The sequence below is a fragment of the Xiphophorus hellerii genome, chromosome 15, assembly GCF_003331165.1.
Source record: "Xiphophorus hellerii strain 12219 chromosome 15, Xiphophorus_hellerii-4.1, whole genome shotgun sequence".
In the NCBI taxonomy this organism is placed as follows: Eukaryota; Metazoa; Chordata; class Actinopteri; order Cyprinodontiformes; family Poeciliidae; genus Xiphophorus; species Xiphophorus hellerii.
Genome location: NC_045686.1, coordinates 11,666,345 through 11,678,849, shown reverse-complemented (window position 1 = coordinate 11,678,849; position 12,505 = coordinate 11,666,345). Strand labels below are relative to the sequence as shown.

General features: G+C 36.7%; 1 protein-coding gene across 2 annotated transcripts; it reads left to right on the top strand.

The window, feature by feature from the left end:
- Nucleotides 1-1,232: 1,232 nt before the first annotated feature.
- On the top strand, nt 1,233-9,161 carry epm2a (EPM2A glucan phosphatase, laforin). Of its 2 annotated transcripts, XM_032584441.1 has the most exons (5): nt 1,234-1,812; nt 2,472-2,646; nt 6,523-6,767; nt 7,541-7,786; nt 8,454-9,161. In XM_032584441.1, exons 1-5 carry the CDS (start codon nt 1,566-1,568, stop codon nt 8,672-8,674), a joined length of 1,134 nt encoding a protein of 377 aa, XP_032440332.1. In that variant the 5' UTR covers nt 1,234-1,565; the 3' UTR covers nt 8,675-9,161. The 2 variants fall into 2 exon arrangements, with proteins under 2 accessions (XP_032440333.1, XP_032440332.1); XM_032584442.1 differs by lacking the exon at nt 8,454-9,161 and having other exon boundaries at nt 1,233-1,812; nt 7,541-8,301.
- Nucleotides 9,162-12,505: the final 3,344 nt, after the last annotated feature.

Here is a 12,505-nt window from a genome sequence, read left to right as displayed (position 1 = left end):
TTAGTGTTTCGACCCAAACTGGCTCTTTGTCAAGACCAAAGTTTGAGCAACACTGAACACGCCCCTACAAATAATTCAACCAAAAGACAAGTATTGGGCAGGTTGGATTTTTTATTCCAGTTGAGATTAGAGACTTAAAGCCCATCATCACGAAAAGGAAAAAAAAACAAACACATTTTTAACACAGAAATGTTATGTTTTGACCATATAATTGCCTGCATAATGTTTGTAAAGATTTGAGATGCCAACAGAAGTAATAGTCTGCATGCTGAGATCCAGTCACATGTTTTGATATATTGTGGGGGTGCACACAGCTGTACGGGCTGCATTAATGGTGAAATGAAGTGGCAGTTATTCTGAGGTGTAGAGTAATAGGTACTTTCCATGCATTGTTCTTTTAATGCTTAAAATTACACCAAAATGTAAAGAAAAACACTTTAGAGCCAAGGAAATAGTGTTCCTCAAAAGCTTCTTCTAACTATGAGTGCTTTATTTATTTAAAGTTGGCATTTATTAAAAATGTACTGTAGGCTTGCTTTCTGGAGAGCAAAGCTGGAACAGAGTCATGCTGATTAGGATCTACAGAGTCTGATGAATGGCAAAGCAGAAAAAGACAAGAAAGACATTTCAAACTCTCAAGATAAATGTATGAGGTTTAAAAAAAAAGCTTGACGTACAGATTGAGGAATACATAGTATGCAAGAGACTCATTTCTTTATAACCTAAATAGTAGAGATCAAAATTGTTAAATCTGAAATAAGTTCTTTTCCATTCTTTCACACAGTCTAGCTGCAATACACATTAGTAGCTAACTTAAAATACATCTAATTATATAACTCAAAAAACACAGTCTTGCCTATTATTTTTTTGTTTTGTTTTGTTTAACCAGATATTTTAGATTAGTGTTTCCTAACCCTGGCCCTACTGCCCTGCATGTTTTTGATGGTTCCCTGCTTTTACACACCTGAGTGATTGCAGTTCAGTAAAAGGCTATTAATCAGGTATCAACTGAAGGAGGTTTTATAAGTAATAGATCCACAAGATCTGTCTTGAATTGCTGCTTATTTGAACACTTTCTTCTTAAAAGAGGACTGAAATTAATTCCTTCAATTTACTACTTAGATTAATAATATTTCAGTCCTGTTCTAAGTAATTGTGACTTCAGCTAAAATAAAAGAAAGAAAAAAGCTTTAGAAGAGTGAAAAGTCTGGTCCTCAGGCCTTAAATGACCTTTGGACGCCTCTGCGATGCTTGTTGAAGCCGTCGATATGCAGAAGCTTTCCTCGTTTATTTCTGTTTTCTCTCCGAGCTCGACTTACAAAAGTGATGTTGCCCACGATTGGTTCCTCTGGATTCTGAGAGAGTGAACCGTCTGCATCTATACCATATCTTTGATGCCAAACGTACCATCACAGGGCCTGACTATTTTAGGATCGCGGTCCACAGTCAGTCTCCGTCCCTCACGAATTTACAGAACAGCTACTGTATATCACTCCTGTTAGTACCATACTAAGCGCTTTCAAACTGAAGACATGGTTTAGAGACGTTTAGCTACAGCTGCGAATATGTTGTTCAGATTCGGTGTCATTCTGACTCCGGAGTCCTCGGACGTGGAGGTTTTAGTTCTGGGTTCGCGTGAGGAAATGGGTCACTGGGACCCGAACAGGGCGGTTCGGATGAAGGCTTCGCAGAAGCTGCAGTCACCAGATGAACCGTGTCTGTGGACCGGCGAAGTGGAGCTGGCCGAGCCGTTCAAAGACTCTCTGTGGTTCAAGTTTATCAGAAAGGCCCGGGACACCATTATCTGGGAAGGTACGCAACGATTTACATAGATGCAGCAACACAACACACCGAAAGGACCGAAACCAATGTCATATTATCTTAGCATAGAGAGAAAATAAGTACGTCGCCATGTCTGCACAAGTGGTGCATGTGATGTAATACATACTTACAGCCACATGGTGGCAGCAAAGTGTCTTGGATAATTTCAAAATGTATTATTTAACACACACGAATTAACTATTATCTTTTTTCCTATTAAAGCTAAAATAACGTTTCCAAGCACAGCTGAAAATATTAATATTCTTAGATAAAGGAATTCATTTATGTATTTCATTTATTCCGTGAACCTGTGTGTTTATTTGTTGAGGAGTTGTTCAAAACGCCTTTCAATTTTTGGCTTCATGACTATCAGTTGTCAGGAAAATAAGAAGTGTTTGTGGTTGGTTTCAAGACTTCCAATTGTTTTAGTCAAATAAATTTGTGTAAGCTTTGACTTTTTTACAAATAAAAACCTGCAAAAATGCATCAAAACTCATACTGCGTCCAACTATTGGACATTTGTGTTTCTTTTCAATGGAATAGGTCGACAGAGTGACTGGTGTTTGATTGGATGCACTATCAGAGAGTTGAAATATAAATGTCCTTTAATAAGAAAATTTAAAAAAAACTGTGGTCTTGTTTGTCCATAGGTAGCGGACCAAGTCATGACAGGCATTGTTTATATGATGAGAGAAATGTGGTGAACGGAGTGTACTGCCACCCGATTGGTCACTGGATAGAGGAAACAGGACACACTGATGAGATGAGGCACACCACCAATTTCTACTTTAAGGTTGCAGGTCAGAAGGCCATACATTTCTCCAGGTAACTGTATAATTTGAAAGACAGCACCTATGAAAAGTACTCACCCCCAGTGGTTGTTTTACCCTTTTTATTACTTCATAAATCATGAAGAACAACATTTTTAACAAAAAGGTACAAAAAATTTAAATGAAAACTGACTTTTGCAAAATAATGACAAAATATTTTACATAAAATAAGTGATTACAAATTGGTATTTAGTAGTTGTACCTTTGGCTGCAATCACAGAATGGAATCTGTGTAGCTATAGTTGGCCTTTCACATCTGGACAATGCAATTTTACTAAATTCTTCTTTGGAAAACTGCTCAAACTCTTGTCAGATGGCCTGGTGATCGACTGTCCACAGCCCTTTTCATTTCACATCAGACCGAAGAATTTTCTTCCACTTGACCATTGAGTCATGCCTTTTTTTTCAAACACTAGTCAAGCCTTGATATGAGTTTTCTTCAACAGTAGTTTTCTCATTGCCACTCTCCCATAAAGCGTTGACTGGTGAAGAACCCAGGCAACCGTTTACTGCAGCGCCTCTCCCATCTCTGACGCTGAAGCTTGTAACTCCTTCGGCATAGTCGTGAGTGACCTGGTGGCTTCTCTCACTAGTCTCCTTCTTGTATGGTCACTTGTGAAGATTTCGGCAAATATTTTGATCTAGGTAGATTGTGTCATATTCCTTCAATTTCCTGTCTGAATTTAACTGAACTCCAGTTCTTAGATGTTTTGTGTCTATTCCCCCGACTTGTGCTTTTCAACAATATTTTCTCTGATTGGCTTGGATTGTTTTGTCTTCATGATGTAACAATAGCCGGGAATACTGATTAACCAGTGAATACACCCTCTGAACACAGGTGACTACATACTAGAACCACTTGAGACACACTCACTGCACTCATTGTGAGACTACTAGCACAATGGACCTGTGTTAAATTATGTCAGTCACTCTAAGAGGGGGGGTGAATATTTATGCAATCACTTATTTTTGTAAATTGTCTTTATTTAATGTCATTATTTAGTAGAAATTAGTTTTCACTTTGACATTGCGAGTTTTTTTTGTAAATTTATTTAGTCAAAAAAGCCAAAATTGGTTGATCATGATTGATTTGTAAGTGCAATAAAAAGAGTAAAACATCCAAGGAGCTGAGTACATTTTATAGACACCGAATGCTTAACATAATTCTTTGTATTTGACAACTTTAGTAAATGAATTTTAACAATTAGCAGCTGCATCCATATCTGACGTTTTGAAGAAAAAAATTAAAAGCAGATTTATTGTAAGGAAATATTACATCTTGGCATGTAAGTTAATTAACAATTCTTTGTAATATCTTCTTGTTGGATGATTTTTTTTTCTGTCATGTTTAGTTATTTGCATGTTTTTTTCATCATTCAACTTCCAAAATGCCAAGTTTTTGCCAAGTTCTGTTTTGTGCAGAAATTCATCTTTTCTGCACAAAACTAAATCCGATTCTCTGGGGCTGGAGGTGCTTTATTTTCTTTTAGAGTATAAAAAAATGAAGCATAGACAAACAGAAGGAAATGAGAGGAGGCAGAATATCCTGACTTGGAGCTGTCCTGATATGTAGATACTATTGTTGTGTGTGCCTTTAACATTTGGCCTCTAGAAATCTAAACAGTGACTGTTTCTTGAACAGCCTGGAGGATTGCATCAGGCCGATCTCTCCGCTTAAACACACTTTTTGACATTTGCTGTCTTTCTTTAAAAAAAGGTTTTGAATAAATATATATTCGGCCTCTAAGTTGAATTTCTTCTGTCAAAAAGTTCTTCCTTGGTACCTTACGACACCACAACTGTCTATATTCTTGATGGGAGAGGCAGAAAAAGAAATCTCCGTTCTATTTCCAGTCTTTCCTGCACACTGTAGACTCTCAACATGAATAGTTGCACTGAAGTTGAGCTCTGCTCAAGGTTTACTTGTAGGGAGAGCTTTACCATGGATGGATACTAAACAAAACCTGGCCTGTCTGAATGCAACAACATTCAACATTCATAATATTAACCATTTTTGTTTTCTTTTTTTATTTTACTTTTGTCTTATAATAACATGCCTATAAAAAGTATTCATACACTACAAACTTTTTCAAATTTTGACATGCTACTGCCACTGACCTATGTGTTAACATGCAGTAATTTGATAAACATAAACATGTGCATAATTGTAAAGCTAAAGGACAGTTATCTGTAGTTTTGGATTTTTTTACTAATCAAATTCTGAAGTTCTCTGTATTTGCAAATAGCATCCTTTCTCAAATACTGCAAAGTAAAATCTAATCCAACCAATGCCTTTATCCGGCATACTAATATTATTTCTTCAGCACAGGATTCTTCTCTTTACCTTAGATTTGTAAAAGAAAATGTTCAAAGACAAACTGAGTTGGTTTAATCATTATTTTTGCTCTTATGTACAAGGAAATAGTTCAAAGCAGTGGTTTCTTGTTTAGATTTTTGTTATTGTGGACCTGTAAGATGCATTTGTACTTATTTGCTGATGCTGGCATCTATCTATTATGTTTCTTCAAAATCCACATATTAAAACATAATTATTACAGGACTGGCGTTAAGTCTAGGTGCAACTCTGCTTGCATTCAAAACTGTTGCTTTATTCAACAGACAAAAATATGTATTAGTGAAAACAGTCTCCCTAATAATTTCACATGAAATATATTATTTACTGTAGATTAGCAAATAGTGACTATCTGTACTGTGCTCCTTCACCACCATGTTTTTTTTTCTGTTTTTTTCCACTGCTGTTCTGTCCTTTGATTCTCCTGCCATCCCTTGATCTATGAGAAGACATGAACTTTGGTTGACTGCTGCAGGATCAGTGGGAGCGACAGACAGTAAATGTCATGTTCTGAGCAACAAGTGAAGCTGGCGTTAGCTTTGATTAAAAAAAAAATAGAAAGAACTGCTTTGTATGATCATAAAAATCTTTATCTTAGACTATTGTGAACCAAATCACTCATACACGTCAAGTCTTTGTAGAGTACAGAGTCAGTGCCATGCTATTGCAGGCACAAGAAGATCCCTAAAGCTGTGAGTGCTTTACTTGCATAAGAATGAGCTGGGCTTGCTTGTGCCATCGGGTTTTAATTTGTGCTTAAAAGACCTTACAAGTCTTATGTCAAGGGCCGGTGTTCAGGAGGAAGAACGGTGAATTTGTAACTCGCCTATTAATTGCTTTCTAATTTAGTCTCTCCAACTGTGCATCCATACAGCCCCAAGAATCATGAACACACTCTGTGGTAAGTCAGCAATATATGCAAAGAGCTTTTTTTATTTCATAACTAACTTGTTGTTCTCATAAGTAGAAAAAGAAGAGGCCTATTGATTATGTAGAATTTAGTTTCTTTTTACTTCTGGGAATAAAGCTAAATAAAAAAAAAAACTGTTGTTTTGTGAGATTATTTTTTGAAAGAATAACCCCCCAAAACCCCAGTTCACCTGATGAGAACATCCTGAGACCAAAGTGCTACAATGAGACATCACATATTAACAGTGTCCGTCCTGTCTTTCACGTGTCACCTCCTCTGCTTGTTGACTTTGTGCATACTAATGGTCACTCAAGAGAGTCTGCCCCAGACTATGCGGACCAGGGGGGAAAAAATAGGGATGCGAGTCAAGAAATCAAAAGAGCTGTGACGGAGAACAAGAGAATGTTGAGAGACAGAAAATAAAGGCAAAGCCTGCAGCTCATTAGCAGTTTGAGTTTTCTAATTTGTTTTCACAATAGCTGTAAAAAATACAAGTCATAATTGCTAACAGAAGACTTGCCTTAGCTTAACAATATATTTCTGTTATTTTCTCACATTAAAATTGAATTGACAAGAATTATAAATCTGTCCTTGTCTGTTGATCCTAGAGTTCTGCCACGTGTCTGGCTGGGAAGCTGCCCTCGACAGGTGGAGCACGTGACCATAAAGATGAAGCACGAACTGGGCATCACTGCTGTGATGAACTTTCAGACGGAGTGGGACGTAGTGAACAACTCCAGTGGATGCAGACGTAACCACGAGGAAGCCATGAGCCCTGATGCCTTGATGCATTTGTACAAAGACTGTGGCATTGTGTATGTGTGGCTACCAACACCTGACATGAGCACAGAGGGTAAGAAGTGGGTTTACATATTGGTTATGTTTGTATTTTAGAAGGGAAAAGTGACCAGCCACAAAGAAGAGCCTGCTACAAAATGCAAAGAAGATTGAAATAATCTTTTTCAGCCACTCTTTACATACAGTTTTGTACAACCAGGGCAAAACAAAGCGTCTTACAAAACATAAAACAGGAGGCAATAGAAAACAAACAAAAAAAATCTAAATCAGTTTGGTAGCTTTTTTTGGAAAAAAGATCAACTGGAATAAAAGTGAAAGAGTTCCCCCAAACTGTATGACATCCTCAACTCCTATTGAAGCTGCCCTGATAGTTTGGAGAAAAGAGGATTCAAATATTAGAGCACAGTATAGATTTGTATTTGTTTTTTAAGTGACTCAAAGATAAGATAAATAAAAAATGTCTGAAGTCTCAGTTTAGGTAGTTATGATCAGACTCTGAGCCTTATATCTACATATTTTGATAACGTGCACCTATTTATTACAATACATAACTATTATAAATACATATGTGGCCGTTCCTCTAATGAAACTGCATAAAGTTGTCTTTACCTTACTTATTTGTTTATAATATATACTTTTTTCTCAGGAGAGGATCGAAAGGAAAAGCATGTGAAAAAAGATGGCAACTACTGATGAATTATTGTGTTTCAAAAACATTCTTCAATGTTGAATATGTATATTTTATTCAACAAGAATTAGCAACATTAATCATATAAAAGTGGATCTGAGAGGATGACTACTTCATGATATCTGTGTTTTTCTTTGTAGGTCGGATCAGGATGCTTCCCCAGGCTGTATTCCTGCTCCATGGACTCCTGGAAAATGGCCACACCGTGTACGTTCACTGCAATGCCGGAGTCGGCAGGTCCACGGCGGCTGTATGCGGCCTTCTCATCTACATCCTCGGCTGGAGCCTCAGGAGGGTGCAGTACTTTGTCACCTCAAGGAGGCCAGCAGTCTACATAGACGAAGAAGCTTTAGTCCAGGCTCAGCAGGACTTCATCCAGAAGTTTGGTCAGCTGCGATCATCCATCTCTTACCCAGAAACATGACAGCATGTCATTATCAGAATTCACAATAGACCAGGCATCGTTCCTATAAAATGATCTAGAAAGTGAAAATAAGACATAGTAAATGTAGAAACTGCTCTACTAAAATCTAATGAATGCAAATGACCCACTTCAGTTGAGTGACTTTCAGGTTGTGGTTGATTTCTGAGTCTTTAGAGAGAGTCCTGCAGGCTGCCAGAAGGGATGTTACAAGCAATTAATCTTACTGTGTTAGCTTTTACCTTTTGAAGGCTTGCCCCACACACAACTACAAAGTATGGATCCTGTTTGTAATTTTCAGCATATGCATCAGGGGGTGGCTTGGAAAGAACTTTACTTTAGACCCTTTTGCTTGCAATCAATAAACAGTCGACATTTGGAAAAGGCGTTAAACTGAAATGAATAAAAGCAACATGTAGAAAGTCAAATTACAAAATATAGTAAAGAGTTGGCCTTAATCCATGTAGGAAGCCAAAAAAACACACATTCTGTTCTCTCTTCCTTGCCAACATTTCCTCTAACATATTTTGTTCTTCTGTAGATAATTGTGTGCATTAATAGCTGTGTATTATTCTAGCTAATCTGCCTTTCAATTTCATAAGAAAGAAAAAGTTGCTTTCTTTGTTTTGCAGAAGAAGATTGTAGAGCCGTATGGCGGTGCTACTCCTTGCTACTCCTTGCCAGAGACGCATCTATCCTCAAATCCAATAAATCAAGAAGGACTTTACCCTCTTCCCAGAGGTATTTGCCTTCCAGACATCAAGGAGTACAGTTATCTCTCACAGTCCTTATTTGCAGCATTTCCTCCTTCATGTTTCTGTCAGAAGCCATCCTCAGAAAAACAACAACATAATTTTCAGGTCATGTTGATATAGTATAATCCATTAATACAGCAAGTTTTCCTTTTTGAACACCACAATCTCTCACTTGACTTTTTGAAGTCAAGCTTTTTTTTATCCTTCTCTGATTAAAAAAATGTGTTACTTTGAATGCTAAGAAACTTTTTCCTAAAGCAAAAATCTTTACTGTTACTTTTCAATGACTTACTGAGCTAGATGTCATTTGGGATGTGTGGGTGGACAGAGCTGTGTTCCTATGTTACCCAGGTGAATCAGTCAAGTTTTATTCTAATGTGTGACATAAAGAGAAACTCATATGAAATAAACAAAAATAATGATGGAGAATTGTGGATTTTTACCAGTCTGGTTCATCCTCTAGTACAATTTCCAGATTAGTTAAGGTGCCATGTTCATCTGTTTGAACAACATATGTTGTGCATGTAAGAGCACAAGGATGTCCAGTCATTTTAAAGAAAGTAATTAAACATTTCTTATATATCATCCATGTTTCTTAACAGCCTTCCTAATAAGTAAAAATGCTATTCCTAATGGCTCGTTAGTGACACCAACAAGACCTTTGCAAACAATTTATTTGAAAAACAAACTCAATGTTAGGTAATTCATCTATTCATCCATCATCCATACCTTCGTATCATTGCTCAAGGCTAATTGAGTTTATAAAAAGGGGTGAAAGATATAGAAGTTGACATATGGACGTCTAAAAATTTATTTTTAAGATATACTAACTCCTGATATTTTCCCATGTGACAGAAAACATATTGGGACAAGAATCAGTTCAGCTTAAATCAGTTGAAAACATCAGTTATATTTACTTCTTTTAAAAAATGTGTTATCCTACAGTAAGATTCGAGACCATTAATGGTCTCGAATCTTTACATATATATTTTATTTTGTCATAGAAAATCTAATTTTTTGTAAACCTAACTGACCTAAAACAAAAAGATTTGAACAGATGACGAGTGATAGTATTGATTGTACATGATTTAAGGAGATTTAGAATCCTGGTACACTTTATAGAGGTGCTGTATAAAACTCAAGGTGTATTTTAGATTCCTTATGACAGAGATGGTCAACTCCAGTCTTCAAGAGCCTACGTCCTGCATATTAAGATGTGTCCCTGTTCCTGCACAGCTGAATTTTCCATTCAGAACATCATTGAGTTCTACAGAGACATCTTATTCAATCATTCATTTGATAGCCACCCTTGCTTTATAACTATGCTAAGACTCAGGTGATGACTCAGCTTTGTGCAAAAATCTCTTCTATAAAGCAAGAAACCCCTTAAATGACAGTATCCAAGCCACTTTAAGGGAAAAATTTATAATGTCATGGATAGCTAGATCCCACTGTGAATCTTCTTCTACCCAGAATGAATTAAGTATGTTGTTTTATTTGGCGTGTACTTTTTGACACTTGGAAGTATTGTTGCCTCACAGCAATGGGTCCTTGGTTCGAATCCAGCCTGGATCTCAGCATGTTATTCCAGCTTCCTCCTACCACATATTTAGTTAACCGTAAGTCGCCTACTGATCTGCATATCTGTGTATGAATGTGTGCACATTTGGGAGCACAAATGGACGTGCCTACAGTGTAAAGCAGTCTGAGCGGTCAGTATGACAGCAAAAAGTATACCATTTATATTTTATCTCAACCACACTATTTTCCACAGTTTACAGATACAGGGTAGATGTTTTTCATTTACTTGTTTTATTATTCTTGTGAGTTTAAAGATAATCCAAAAGAAAGATTTTTTATTTTTTTTTACTTTGCTTCCAGGCATAGCTCCAGACATCTTGGCAGGTGCTGACACTATTCGGATAATTGTGTCTGATCTTCTAGAACCAATAGTGACAAGACTTATAGGCATGCATGTCTCAAAAGATGCTAACAGCAGCATTTTCCCTCGAGGTTTGTTTGTCAGACAACATTTTTTGAAGGAATAAAATACAAAGAATTATTGGAGGGTCAAACAAAGTCTGGTTGGCCTTGTAATGTGAGGAAGCTAACCTCTCACATTTGATTGATGTAAAAAGGATTTGAAAGCTATGACTCAAATTACTGAGTCACAGTGGGGGCAAGTGGGGGGATTATCTAAACATCTGTACTTCTGATCTGCCAGCCAACTGAACTTTATGTTATTTGCAGTCTAGGTGATTCACAAAAACGGCAATAGACAGCACCCCACTGATAATCAATAAAATACAGCCTTTGTCCCTGGAGGACTAGGCTAATGAATACAGCCTTCAACATTTCTCATACAATCAATGAACATATGCTGAATATTGTTTTATTGTAATGCATACACTATGCACCAAATTAATTTCCTGTACAGCGGGTGAAATTCTCCATTTGTTTGGTAAGAGGGGAAGAGGCTTAATTTCATTTGGGTGTGGTTCATTTGAAGTCAATATTTCTAGTGTTGCTACATTAACTTTTATAATTCAGTGAAGGTTCTTTTTCTCTATTTAACAACACTATTAATTTAGTCAGCATAATCACTGCTCTCACAGATCTGAACCCTTTATCAGAGAACAAAAATGGCAAGGCATAAACACTCAATATGGGTCCGATTCAAGGTTTTTCACTGCATTAACTAAAGTCAGGTATGCAACACCAGATTTCTACTAATGACACCTGGTGTCAGATTTATTCTCTTCAGATGAATGGGTGTATTTAAAATTCATGACTGGGTGGCTAGACTGCTGCCTAGTTAGAATTTAAAAAGCTTTGGCTGATAAATGTAGCCTTGCGTATGAGTTTCAACAAGACTAATCTTTGTCGCACACAGTTTATGTTCTCATTACATCCAGGTGTAAGTTATGGTACCAGATTGTTGTTCTCTGTTTGAGGGCTGCAAAGAATTTCTTTAATTTCAACACACAACTCCACAGAGTACAAATGATTACATATGGTTGTTGTTAATGCATTCATTATTGCCATCATTTGTAAGAACTGCACCGAATCTCGGCACATCACTGTTCAAGGAAGATGAGAAATGGATGAAGTAAGTCATTTGCTTTGACAGGTTCACACAATGTCTAATCCCTGTGTGACTGTACTGACTGGCTGCCTGTAAAATCCATTCTTGCTGTCAGTGCCCCTGTTGTCTCTATCCTCTGCATATCCATTGCCATTGATCAGTGTCAGCAGGACAGACTCTGATGGGGATACAAAGCTGGTGTGTCATGCTGAATGAGAAAAATACTGGTGCATGATAGTCTAAGGAGTGTGAGTTTTTAAAATGATTTTTATAGAAACAATAAATTGCAAAGCAGTATGGATTTTAAAGTTGATAAGTGAAGTAGTCATCAAAGAGTGATACTTTTTATTTATTTCAATTTTTTTGTTAATTTTAATTGAAGCTTTTGATAATTACAACTCTTCACAAGAGTCCAATCTGGACTCTGAAATTTCACTTTTTACAGATGGGTTTTTACAGAAAATAAGATGTTGAATTTGGTTTGCAGGTGTAGCATGTTGCAGTGGCTTACAGTACATAGCTTATTGATAGCTATGCTAAGATCTGCAGACATTAAATAATTGACATTCTGTCAAAAAAAAGTGGGGGTATATTCAAAAATGTATTTACATGTGCTCCATATCCTAATATGCTAATTTATGTTGCCAGAAGATGTTTGCTAGCAATAAATTGGTGCTATGACATATCAATCAAGATGTGCTACATTTGCTAGCATAGTTTTTTTTTATCATGTAACAGTTGCTTGGACTAACTTAGTTTTCCTCTCCCTTTGTTCACTTTAAGCAAACATATATAGTTTTACTAAGTGTTGCTTTGAGTTGAAACACAAAGCACATAGTAGCAA

Coding starts and splice junctions, on each gene's coding strand:
- epm2a (XM_032584441.1), top strand. CDS start 1,566: ATGTTGTTCAGATTCGGTGTCATTCTGACTCCGGAGTCCTCGGACGTG. Junction 2,647..6,522: donor AAGGCCATACATTTCTCCAG/GTAACTGTATAA, acceptor TGTTGATCCTAG/AGTTCTGCCACGTGTCTGGC. Junction 6,768..7,540: donor ACCTGACATGAGCACAGAGG/GTAAGAAGTGGG, acceptor TTTTCTTTGTAG/GTCGGATCAGGATGCTTCCC.